This window comes from Nycticebus coucang, chromosome 12 (genome assembly GCF_027406575.1).
Source record: "Nycticebus coucang isolate mNycCou1 chromosome 12, mNycCou1.pri, whole genome shotgun sequence".
Taxonomy (NCBI): Eukaryota; Metazoa; Chordata; class Mammalia; order Primates; family Lorisidae; genus Nycticebus; species Nycticebus coucang.
This window is the reverse complement of record NC_069791.1, coordinates 111,539,612-111,552,898: the sequence shown is the minus strand read 5'-3', so window position 1 is coordinate 111,552,898 and position 13,287 is coordinate 111,539,612. Positions and strand designations below refer to the sequence as shown.

General features: G+C 41.4%; 1 protein-coding gene and 1 long non-coding RNA gene across 3 annotated transcripts in view; one reads left to right on the top strand and one right to left on the bottom strand.

Moving 5' to 3' along the window:
* LOC128560935 (uncharacterized) overlaps positions 1 to 13,287 on the top strand; it is a 76,815-nt gene that overhangs the window by 27,140 nt on the left and 36,388 nt on the right. The gene's annotated exons all lie outside the window — the stretch shown is intronic.
* ERCC4 (ERCC excision repair 4, endonuclease catalytic subunit) overlaps positions 8,501 to 13,287 on the bottom strand; it is a 43,197-nt gene continuing 38,410 nt past the window's right edge. For both annotated transcript variants that reach the window (XM_053554583.1, XM_053554584.1), the window contains exon 11: positions 8,501 to 13,016. In XM_053554583.1, the coding sequence (XP_053410558.1) occupies positions 12,283 to 13,016 (734 nt within the window). In that variant the 3' untranslated portion in view covers positions 8,501 to 12,282. The remainder of the gene's footprint in view (positions 13,017 to 13,287) is intronic.

Here is a 13,287-nt window from a genome sequence, read left to right as displayed (position 1 = left end):
GGGCTGCTGAGAAGTATGTGTATTCAGTTTTGTTGGGATGAAATGTTCTGTAGATGTCTGCTAAATCTAAATGCTGGATGGTTAGATTGAAATCTAAAATTTCTTTACTCAGCTTTTTGTTGGAGGATCGATCCATCACTGCCAAAGGAGTGTTAAAATCTCTATTATAAAGTTGGAGGAAATCAAGTTGCTCATGTCTGTTAGTGTTTCTCTTATAAATTGAGGTGCATTCTGGTTGGGTGCATAGATATTAATAATTGAAATCTCATCATATTGAGTCTTACTCTTAACAAATATGAAGTGACCATTTTTGTACTTCCTTACTTTTGTTGGTTTAAAGCCTATTGTATCCGCAAATAAAATTGCAACACCTGCTTTTTTCTGGTTACCATTTGCCTGAAATATGGATGACCATCCTTTCACCCTGAGTCTGTATTTCTCTTTATGTTAAGATGTGACGCTCGTATGCAACAAATGTCTGGCCTGAGTTTTTGTATCCAGTCAGCTGACCTATGTCTCTTTAGAGGGCAGTTTAAGCCATTCACATTAATGGAGAGTATTGATAAGTTTGGTGAAATTTTGGGTATTGAGTTTTTCGAGAGTCCAGTGGGCATTTTTAATCCTTTTGCCATTGTGGAAGTTGGAGTTTGATCAGAAGTTTCTGAGTGAGTTTACTTTTGTAGTAGAGGATTGGGTTGGTTATTATGGAGGATAGGTCTGAGAATATCCTGAAGAGCTGGTTTGGTTATGGCAAATTTCTTTAGCATCTGAATGTTATTAAAATGTTTAATTTCTCCATCATAAATGAAACTCAGTTTAGCTGCGTACAAGATCCGGGGTTGAAAGTTATTTTGCTTGAGGAGATTAAACATTGATGACCACCCTCTTCTGGCTTGAAAATTTTCAGCAGAGAGATCTGCAGTCATTCTAATGTTCTTCCCTTTGACAGTAATAGTTTTCTTTCGTCTGGCTACTTTGAGAATTTTCTCCTTCATATTAACTTTAGTGAAGTTAATTATGATATGCCTCAGGGATGTCTTATTGGGGTTGAGTTGTGCTCGGGTTCTGAAGCTATCTGCTATCTGAATTTCAGGTTCTCTAGGCATGTCTGGAAAATTCTCTTTCATAATTTCATGCAGAAGGGCCTCTGTGCCCAGTGAGGCCACTTCATCTGTTTCAGGAATTCCTATGAGTCGGATATTTGCCTTCTTTGAGTTATCCTAGAGCTCTCAGAGAGAGTGATCCATTTTTGCTCTCCATTTCTCTTCCTCTTTGCGAGTTTGGGAGTGTTCAAAGGCTTTATCTTCAATGTTGGAGATCCTTTCTTCTGCTTGGTCCATTCTGTTGCTAAGGGGTTCTACTGTATTTTTCATATCTTTGAGGGCTGCAAATTCTTGCTTCAGTGTGTCTAAGTCTTTGGTGGTTTTGTCTTTAAATTCATTAAATTCTTGAGACAGCTTCTGAATTTCTCCACGAATTCCTAGTTCCATTTTGTTAATCTTGTTCGCCATCCAAATTCTGAATTTGATTTCTGACATCTCAGCCAGTTGTTTGTGAATGTGATCTTCAATTACATCTGCCATATCTTTCCTTGGGGGCGTTGATCTATTCTGGTTATTCATGTTACCAGAGCTTTTCCGCTGATTCCGCCCCAGGATTGTTTTACTCCCTTTGATTTCTCCCCTGGTGTTTTGTCGAGGACCCGTACAGTGCTGTGGCCTGAGAAACTGGGGCCCTGTTTGGTGTAGAGGGGCTAAGTGGTTCTGTCTTATTTTCCGCTGGTTTCTATTTGACCCTAGTGAAACAGTTACTCTGGGTTGAAGTCTCAGCTGTGGAGAAATACCAGCAATTAAGTCACCCCACCCACCACAGGCAACAAATGGAAAAGGAAAGTCAATCCTTCCTACAACCACACACCCAGGGCACCACCTGGATAGTCCCCAGGTGAGTGGCTCAGTTCAAAAGGTCCAAATCAATTGTCTCTGTCAGCAGCTGCCTCGGGTGGGAGAGTTCAAGAGGTCCCTGGGAACCGGATCACAGGGGTCTGGTGACTGCTCTAATATGGCTTGCTCCAGTGCTGCATGGAGTCAGGAAGAGCCACCCAGTAAATAGATCAGTCTGGGAAGATTGATGCCTCCTTCCCCACCTTGCAGCTCTGTCACACCGAGTCGCCTCTATCCCCACAGGGCTGTGACCCAGTCAGTTGTCTGCAGTAAGCAGATACTCCAGGGGTTTGCACCTGCCTAAGTCACAGGGTAGTCTATGTCTGCTCATCTCGGCTGCTACTCTCTGTCTTTATCCAGCAGGGGGTGGTGTGGCCTGTCAACGTGGGGCACTTGATGGAGGCTGGAGGTGTTCACTCAGTTCCAGCCCCACCCTTAGTTTATGTTACTGGGTGAAGGGAACAACCCTGTGGGAGTTTGTTTCTGACCCTGCTGGATTCTTCTGCAGAGGAGAGGCTGATTTGAGTTCCCAGAACCTGTGCCTCAGGCCCTGTCTTTAGTCCTGTGGGTTTGTATTCGCAGCACGATCAGTTGTCGGCTGTAGCCTCCTGGCCTCCTTTGTCTATAGGCTGGTGATCCCCTAAGGGCTCAGTCAAGCGGTCCTCTGGATCAACCCCACCCTGGGAGTTTCCCGGCTCTGCGGGTCTGTTTTCTAGTCCCCGTGTTCCACCCAGGTTAGTGCCGCCTCAGGCAAACCCTTTACTCACGGGGCCTGTGTTTCAGTCCCAGGTCTGTTCCATGGTGGTTGCCATCTGAGAAGATGCTCGGCCTCATCTGGTTGACCAGGAAGACAGGAGGAGAGGCTATGGGATATCTGGGGGTGGGCCTTGTTATTGCTGAAGACGGCTGTTGCTCTGCACCTCGGGGCACCACCGCTCCAGTGTAATTCCCTCTTAGCCGACCGTCATCTTCTTGCTCCTTTGCCATAGAGTCAGCACTGGCCAGCTGCATTCCAGGTCCTGTCTGCACCTCTCGAGAGTTCACCCAAGAATCTGGACTCCTGGGGGGGCAGGTCTCCAGATCACGGAGTGAAAGTGGAGGGGAGTGTTAGGAGCTCAGAGTTGCAGATCGTAATACCAAGCTCATTTAGACCAAATGAAGAAACAAACAGATACAAAGGTTACCAGGCACACGGGCCCATAGATACAGAGACAGACGGAAACACATAGACATACAAGTAACAGCCACGACAACAGCAATATAAGAACAACTGCAATAAAAATAGTGATAATTGTAGAATAATTGAAAGAAAGGGAAAAAAGAGAGAAAAAAGTGGTGTTAGTAGAAATGTTAAATGAGGAGAAAGAAGAAATTAAAATTAGAAAACATAGAAATAAAAAACATATCTATATAAAAAGTAATAATAAAAAATTATTGAAATCTCCTCTAAGAAAATGGTGAGGAAAAAACAGACAGAAATAAAACAAACAAACAAAAAAACACGAAAACCAAAAAAAAAATAAAACAAAAAAAAGGCACCAACTACAAAAATATTCTTGCGTGTAGAAATATACCTATATATATCTATATGTCTGCTGTACAGATCAACTTTTGTAGGAATATATTCATACTGCAATATACTTTCCGGACAGCAGGTGGTGCTGTGAGTGGTTCCGAGACTTGTACCTGATTTACAGTTTATACTGTTACCATGGTAACCACCTTCCATGGCCAATCGCCATTTTGGAATTTCTGTAAAAGTTTGTTGCCTAAGAATTGTGTAAAATCGGCTGTTCTTTTCCAGACAGCACCTGTGACCGACCTTCCCAGTTAGTGGAGGTGTCCACGCTTCTTAAGTCTTTCCACTCTGTTCCCAGGTTCTCCTGCAAACTGGCGACTGCAATTGGCTGTAAGGGGAGTGGTGCTGAGTTCACAGGGTTGTTGGCGGGCTTGCGGTTTTATCTGCTGTAGTTGGCTCCTGGGGCTGAAGCCAAGTTCACGGCTTTAGGAGCTAAAGCCGGGTCTGTGGCTTCAGTAGCTTGGGGGCTTTAGCAGCCAAAGCCGGGTCAGTGGCTTCAAGCTGGTTCCCGTGGTTGGAGCGTTCGGGGGACTTATTCTGGGTTTTATGATTCAGAGTTTCCCTTATGGATCCGGCATCCGCCAGTTTGCCGCGCAGCCTGAACCGCCAGCCCCCTCCAACACCTGGGGGAAAGGTGCCCGCCCTTTTGGGTAGTTCAAAATGTCTGTTTCCTGGGCAGGATCCTTCCCTTCAATTGTCCAACAGTTTGCCCAGCTCCCAGTGGTTTTGAGTGGCTCTCCTTTCGGATGCCTCCCTCAGTTCAGGAATAATTATTTGTCAATTGGGTTTTGTCAGCACTTACAAGCTGCTGACCTCCGTAGGGGAGGGGCCTGCTGGCCAGCAGGGAAGAATCTCTACAACAGAGTCTGTGTTTTAAATTACCCCTCATATATAGCAATCCACCAGTTCGCTGGGTTTCTCCAGCTGTCTGTCCACTCCAATAATCCACACACAGGGAAGGTCCAGACCATCTTTCCTCTCACCTGATGGCTTTGGAGAGGTGGGCTACACGTCCATCCTGTCCACCATCATGCTCCACCCCCCAGACCACAATATTTTAAAAGACTTCTTTTCTTTTTTTTTTTAAATTTTTTTTGAGACAGTCTTACTTTGTCACCCTTGGTAGAGTGCCGTGGCATCATAGCTCACAGCAACCTCTAACTCTTGGGATTAAGAGATTCTCTTGCCTCAGCCTCCAAAGTAGCTGGGACTACAGGTGTCCGCCATAGTGCCCAGGTACTTTTTAATGATGGGCTCTCACTCTTGCTCAGCCTGGTTTTGAACTCTTGAGCTCAAGGAGTCCACTTGCCTTGGCCTCCTAGAGTGCTGGGATTATAGGTGTGAGCTACCACGCCTGGCCTTTAAAGACTACTTGATTACATTTTCGCTTTAATCGAACATTCACTTTTCTACTGAAATAAGAACAAACTCTTCATCCTGGCCCTTACAGGATTCCTACGACATGGCCTGAGTGTATTGCTCCTACTACCCTTTTTACCACTCTTTCCTTAAATGCCATCGTTCTACTTCCCATCTGTTTCTTCCCTGAATGTGGTGGACTTGGCTGTAGAGCACTGCCCTGCATCTGCCTTTCAAAATCCTCGCTGTTCTTCAAGACTCTTCTCTAATCCTACCTCCTTCCTCTTACCTTGGGAGCACTCAACACCTCCCTTTTGGCATATTTATTATTCTCCTTGCTCCTTTTTTGCCTTTATTTCTTTTCACTGAAAGACTGAGTGTCCTTTGATGGTGTGGATTGTCCCAGCACCGGACCCAGCGAGAACCTCTGCCTTATGTGATAACGCCTGATGCTGATCACAAACCTGCCTAGCCTGCTTCCCTTAGTCCACTGAACTGCCTTCTCTCCTAAGTTGTTGTTGGGTGTCACCCTACCCAGAAATAAAGTTGCACAAAGAGGCAATTCTCTTTCTAAATATTACCATCTCAAATATCTCATGCCACCATTATATTAGACCCCATTTATTTACCATTTTCATGAATCCCAGGAAACTCCGTTGTTTGAAATTACAGGTTGTTCTTATTTACCTTCCGGCATCAGGGGGCTGTGTTCTGCTGCTATAGAAATACCTTAGTCCATCTAAAGTCCTTTCTTTTTCCTTCCTTCTCTTCCTTCCCTTCCTCCCTTCCTTCCTTCCTTCCTTCTTCCTTCCCTTTCCTTTCCTTTCCTTCCTTTCTTTGATTTTAGGTTAATGTGAGAGTACAAAGAACTAGGTCACAATATTTGAATGTCAGGTGGAGTCCCTCTTGTAGTGGTGTCCCACACCCAAAAGGTGTGGTTGAGAAACTAATTGAAGACACAATTCCCTTCACAGTAGCCTAAAAAAAAAAAAATACCTAGGACTATACCTAACAAAAGAGGTGAAGAACCTCTACAAAGACAATTATGAAACCCTAAGAAAAGAAATAGTACAAGATATTAACAAATGGAAGAACAGACCATGCTCATGGCTGGGAAGAATCAACAATGTTAAAATGTCTGCAATGCTCATTAAAATAGCAATATTTGAAGAACTGGAAAAAAACAGTTCTTTGTTTTGTATGGAACCAGAAAAAAATCTCGTATAGCCAAGGCAATTTTTAGTGATAAAAACAAAACTGGACGCATCACTCTACCAGACCTTAGTCTACAGTGATCGAAACAACATGGTATTGGCACAAAAAGAGAGATATGGACATTTGGAACCTCTTCTTTCTTATTCATGAATCAGTTTCTTTAATACTGATAGTCAATAGCTACTAAGGAAAGGAACACAGATTAAACATTCAGTTAAGCTTTTTTTGTTTGTTTTTGAGATCTCTGTCACCCTTGGTAGGAGGCTGTGGCGTCATAGCTCACAGCAACCTCAAACTCTTTGGCTCACGTGATCCTTTTGCCTCAGCATCCTGAGTAGCTGGATTATATGCCCCCACCATAATGCCCAGCTCTTTTTAGAGATGGGATCTTGCTCTGGCTCGGGCTGGTCTCAAATTCAAGTGATCTACCAGCCTCAGACTCTCAGAGTGCTAGGATTACAGGTGAGAGCCACTGTGCCTCACCGGGCCCCCAGTTAAGCTTTTGTAAATAGAATGAGGACAAGAGTCCACTGAGTAGATGACAGCATCTTCAATTCATCTGTATTTCTTAAAATTAGTATCTTATAATGTATAGTTTTCAGTATAGCAACATAATAGTACCAAGTTATACTTCTTATATATTTAATAAATATATGTCAATATGGATGTATATCATCCTTTTCTATTTTATTTTTGTTTTTGAGACAGAGTCTCACTCTGTCACCCTCTGTGGAGGGCTGTAGCATCCTAGCTCACAGCAACCTCAAACTCCTTGGGTTTAAGTGATTTTCTTGCCTCAGCCTCCCAAGTAGCTGTGACTACAGGCACTCATCACAATACCCCGCTATTGTTAGAGATGAGGCCTTGCTCTGGCTCAGGCTGGTTTCGAACCTGTGAGCTCAAGCAATCCACCCACCTCGGCCTCCCAAGTATTGGGATTGCAGGGGTAAGCCATTGCGCCTCGCCACCTCTTCTTCTTTATAAAGTTTAATTTTAGGATGTTTGGGCTGGAAATAGGGCTTTATCATTATATGGGAACTCTAGGAGCTCACATTAGTGATATTATTGCAAAGTGTAATTTTCAAAAAGCTGCAACCATGATTCTTACAAGTTACAAAGTAGTCTCAGCAAAAGGGCCAGAGCCCAGGAGTCAGCGGCAGTGCAGGCTGAAGGCAGCACCAGGTCTGCACTGAAAGGGGACTCATGTGTTTTCACTTCTGCTGAGTTGCATACCTGCTCTTGACACTCGAGTCTAAGAGAGGCATGAAAACAATTTGCTTTCTCTATGACATGATTGTAATTATGTCAAATTGCATAATTTTAAATAAATACATAAAAATGGACAGGAACCAGTTTCACACCATTCTCCCACCCCCCATTCCCAGTGTTTCATTATGGGCCTGGAATCAAGACTGCTTGGGTTTCAAATCACGGTTCTACCATTTACTACTGGGTGACTGTGGGTAAATTACTTCACCATTCTGTGCCTCAGTTTCAACATGGTTAAAACAGGATTAAATAATGGTAACTTTATAGCAGCAGCCCCCAACCTTTTTGGCACCAGGGTGTGGTTTCATGGAAGGCAGGAAAATGGGATGGGGTGCAGAGCGGCTCAGGCAGTGACGCTGTGCAGCCCAGCTCCTAGAAGTCCACAGGCTGGAACCAATCCTTGTCCCAGGGTTTGGGGCCTCAGCTTTATTGGTTTGTTATGAGGGTTACATGAGATAAGGCCTACGTGTTCAAAAAATGTGAGTTATGTAACTGCTGCCAAGGAAGGGTTTGTTGGTCTGTCAGGTCTTTAATCAGACATTAAAATATTGTGAGAAATAATCTATCTTAACACCTTGTTAAAAACGGATGCAAATCAACATTTTAAAGCAGAAGAAGAAATAATTAAATAATGGAAATGAGCCAAATCAGTAAACTAATAATTAAACTTGTTTAAGAGGTTATAATAAATTCCAACTGTGTTAAAAAGATAATTCATTTCTTCCAACTTTGACATCAAAAACAAAAATGTATGAGCAGGAATGACAAGAAATTAACCTTTGTTGAGTTAAGATGTCCCAGGCATGGTGCTTACCACACCTTCATTACATACCAACAAATATTTTCAAGAGAATAGTTTTTTTTTTCTTTCTTTCTTAAGAAAATATACTACAGAATGAGAAGCAGGAAGGAAAACCAACCAAAACATTGTTTTTGAAGCCTTAGAAAGTGGATTACCAAGCGAGTCAAATAGTGAAAGCAGTGATTGAAAGAGCATTTGACTTTATTTGTTCTACGTAACAAAAAAGAAAAAATTAAATGTTCTCTGAGTTTTAAATTGTATTTACCAACACATTGCTGGTAATGTATGCCCTTTACTATGGATTGTTATTTTTACTTTGCCCACAAAGTGCTGAGGAAGACACTGAATATACATTTTATTAATAAATACACACAGAGCTCTATTACGGATTGATATAAATCACCATGTCTCATTCCCATCTAAGTTTTGGTTTACAAATATTTACATTAAAAAACACCGGCATCGTCTTCAAAGGCCACCAAAAACCTGGTTGATAAAGGTGGTTAACTAAGTGCTGAAGTTCAGGTTGGAATAAGAAATAGCTATAAACCAAAATATAAAGCAAAATGATAAAGAAAAAGGACAACGCATGTCAAAACTTAGCTACATTTTAATATACTCAATGATGACAAAAGAATTTCCCTAAAATGTTGGTTTTTAAGAGGACATTTTTAGGTTAAGCTCAACACAAAAGAGAAGAAAATCTCCCCAAAGAAGTTTTCTGAGCCAAAGCAAAATCAAATCATGCTTGAAAAACAAAAGCAAAGACCAATAGCGCCCGTCTCCTTCCCACCCACTTCCTGGGAGTTGCCTTAGTGTAGGTTTTCCACCTGGAGGCAGTTAATCCTATATGCTGTTATTTCAACGTGACCACATCTAGGCATATCCCATCATGTGCCACTGGGTTGATGAATGAGATAATTATTCAGTTCCCCACGAGCTGGGACACCACCTTCTGGTGCAGGCAAACCTGGGCAGACATACAGACTACTAAGCTTCCAACTGAAGAAGCAGCAACTTACCACCAAAAGGATATTTATGACCACTACTGAAAACGATTTCTTCTTGTACAGTTTTAATGAAATATCAGGAAAGGCACTACGATTTAAACAAAACTGAAAATGATTCCTCCTAAGATTTCGTATGTTCAAATTTTTATGCAAAAAACTTGTAAAACAGAATGCTAATCTCACTTTTAAAAAAGGTGTTAAAAAAGCTAAACACGAGTCTGTAAGTAAATTGGATATTTATTATTTTCAGAGAAAAAGGTAAAGTTAACAAAATGATGCTAGAAAACTAAGCAATGTGGTAATGTTGCAACTGCATGCATCCCTAGTTCTTTACCAAAGATGCTTAGATTGTAAAAATTTATAAAAAATTCTGAGAGGGTAAAAACTTGACTGATGTATTGAAAACTTCCCATAAACTGGAAATACATTAAGATATATTTACTATAATGGCCATTTTAGAATTCATTAGAAATTACTGTTCATAATCCAAGTACACACGACACAATGTCACACCTGTCTTCAAGCGTCTCAGAGGTAGAAAAGCAAATGACAGAGTTTGAGAGCCATGGGACACTGGTACCAAACACAAGTCAGACTGCTATCTACATTATACTAGATAACAAGGACTGTTTAAAATGGAAACTCTGAGAAGAGTTTATTTTTGAAAACTTAACTTGGAAAGAAACTCCTACCATAGAATGTGCTATGTTAAGATTTTCCTTTTATATAATGAAACAACAATAAAAGTCAAGTGGAATTAGATAAGAAGAAAAAAATAGAAATTACATAGTGCAAGCAGAAGTGCTAGAATAAGGTAAAGAAACATAATAACCATTACCACTTGGAGTGGTATGTCTATTTTAATGTACTCTGAACTATGAATTTTTCAATAAAATGATAAATACAAAAGTGAATGTAATCATTCTACATTTTTATTTGCTATTCTAGGGGCTGTATTTTAAACCTGGGACAAAATTAGTAGCCCAAATCTTTATTCTGCCTCAAAATAATTTTTATTTCTAGTCTTCTTCCCTACTTTCATCATCACCTTACAGAGTTTGATAACACCAATCTGGTTCTTAAAAACCCTCAATTCATTCTTGCATTACCCTTATATAGAATTAAAATTCCTTACATATTGTTAAGTACCAACAAATGAAGATATCAATATGAGAGGTTCAGTTTGGCAAGGGCAGTTTAAAGTGCTTTTGTTAAAGTTGAAGAGAATTTTGTGTTGCCTGGTCCGCTGTGTATTAGTTCAGAGAGTGTACAGACAACTGTAAGAAGCTGGCGCTGATGACCTCTGGACTGTGTGGTATGGCCTGCACAGCTGACAGCCAGATTAGCTCTGGAGGTAGAAATTTACTACTCATTACTAAATATGTCAATAATAGCTAATAATGTTTAAATATAAAAGTCTAGGAATTGAAGGTTAAAAGTTGCAAAAAGATGCTATGAATATCCTGTATGTATACTTTCAGTAAAGAACCGACCTAAGTCAATCAGAAGGTTTCGAGTGAAAATGTTTTCTTTATGGATTTTCAAATATATATATTTCTTTTGAATTATTATATATTTCATGCATTGACCTTCCATTTACCTATAATACTTTTTGTCTCAAAGAAGAAAAACCAAATCTTAAAAGCTTTGTGGTGCTGGGTGCCATACCTATAATCCTAACCACTCTGGAAGGCTAAGGTGGGGGTATTGCTTGAGGCCATGAGGTCAAGACCAGCCTGAGCAAGAGCGAGACCTCATCTCTACTAATAATAGAAAAAAAAATTAGCCTGGCATTGTGGCAGCCACCTCTTGTCCCAGCTACTAGGGAGCTGAGGCGATGGGACAGCTTGAGCCCAGGAGTTGGAGGCTGCAGTGAGCTGTGACCACGACACTGTACATTAGCCTGGACAATGGAGCAAGACTCTGTCTCAAAACAAAAAGCAAAAGACTTTGTACACCGTTCATTTGCTGCTTGTACTTTTTTTTTGAGAGAGTCTCACTCTGTCACTTGGACTAGCATGGCATCATCACAGTTCATCATCTCAAACTCTTGGGCTCAAGTGATCCTTCCTGCCTCAGCTTCCCCAGTAGCTGAGAATACAGTGCGGTGCCACCACGTGTGGTTAATTTTTCCATTTTTTGTAGAGACGGGGTCCTCTCTTGCTCAGGTTGGTCTTGAACTCCTGAACTCAAGCAATTCTTCCATCCCAGCCTCCAAAAGTGCTGGGATTATAGGCAAGAGCCACTGTGCCCAGCTCCATTTGCTTGTACTTAAATCTTCATACAGAGAAAGAAAGAAGCTCCCTGGCATAGGAACATGGGAAATGCAGAATCAAAGAGAGGCTAAGGATGTGTTTATGTTGAATTTCTAGAGGTGGAAAAAGAGGAAGTTTAAAAAGACTAGCCATATGGGCTTAGAGACCTCTGATTTTAGGAGGTTGAATATGTGCAAAAGTAGAATTCTTCTTCACCGACACCACCACATTTTCCAAGTAATAATTCATCTCACATCTTAAAAATACTTGTTTTGAACAGTCAAGTTATAGTACACACTATCTTTATGCAGGTGATTATAAGACTAGTCAGCCAGTTTTAGAGGTGGCTGTCTTAAATCAGTAGTAGGAAGGCCCATGATTTTTCCTTAGAGGCAGATAGGTGGGAGAAGTACAGAGTTGAAGAAAATGTGGTGGAGAGAACTGATCAGGAACGGCACAGACATGGTCCTTCTCAGCACCCCAAAGGGCCCTGTGTGTACAGAAAGTAGGAACATGGTTGTGTGTTTTCTTAGTCTCAGTGGAAAACACAAATCCTCGCTTGTCCTGAAAATAGCCTCAGTAAAGACTGAAGAACTTTATCTGATCCTGACACCCTAGGACTGCCACGGACAGTGCAGGCAGGGAAGAGAGCAGCCAGGAAAGTTCAGTGATGCCTCAATACTAAGTTCAGAAAGCAATCCTGGCTTGGTCCCCTGACCTTGGAATCAGTAAACAGTCATTAAAGCATTGGAAGAGAATGAAATACTGAGCTAAGAATTAATGATAACCTATCACGGCTGGCAAAAGGCAGCTGAAAAGCAGTTATAGCTAAGCAGACAGCCACCGTTGTTCATTTTCTCATTTTTCCTTTAGGTACAACTTCTGCATAAGAGGTGTGGATGAAGTCATACAGCTGCTTAGCATTTGCTGCGTTCCCCAGAACACTTGAGAGCCTGTCTTGTGACAGGGTTGCTAATTCTGCTATGTTCTTAACATGGTTCATTAAGGAGCAACAGTTTTTGGCATTTATCCCTGGCATTTTTAACAAGAAATCTTGGGGACCAGGATTATACTTGTCTGACTCGGGCAGGGTTTCAGAGTCTGCTGTAATGGCCAATGCTGTCGCTGCATCAGGCTGTGGCTTGTTTTGTTTCAGCTCCTCAAACAACTCTGCAGTTGCATGAGGGGAGGGGCACCAGAGAATCCGGAGTTTGGGGAAGTGAAGCGTAAGAAGAGTGAGTTTGGAACTAATATCACTGCTGGAGATCTCCTGGTATAAGGCACCTCGGGAAGTGAGAGAGAAAGGCTTACTAGAGTCAAACTCAATCAAAAGCACAGGCCGCTTGTAATAGCGAGACATGGAGATGCACTGGTTGTAGAGACGGCCATTATTTAAAGAGCCGATCAAATCACTGATACTCTTGCGTTCCACACACATTTCTGGAGTCAGGATGTAATCTCCAACCTCTAAAGTCACTGGCTCAATGTCAATGCCCCGGCGATGGATCAGAGATGGGAGCTCACTTCGAAATTCACGCATATCCACAATTATGCTTTGCTGTGTACCATTCTGTTCCTGGCCACCTATTAAAAAAAGATAGCATTTTAAATAACGAGAAGAACTCTCACAGAGGGACTATAACAATTAAAATTTAAAATCTACATTTCTGTTGTTAACTCTTATGATGGTTACATAATACTATTAAAATATGGTATTATTCCACATTTTTCTATACTTTCAAAACGATTTATTTATAGAAAAAATAGAGGCAATTTCCCTTAAACTAAATGAAGTGAATAGGAACGTTAGAGTTGACTGGCATTCCTTCCTTATAATCATTCATAAACACAAAAA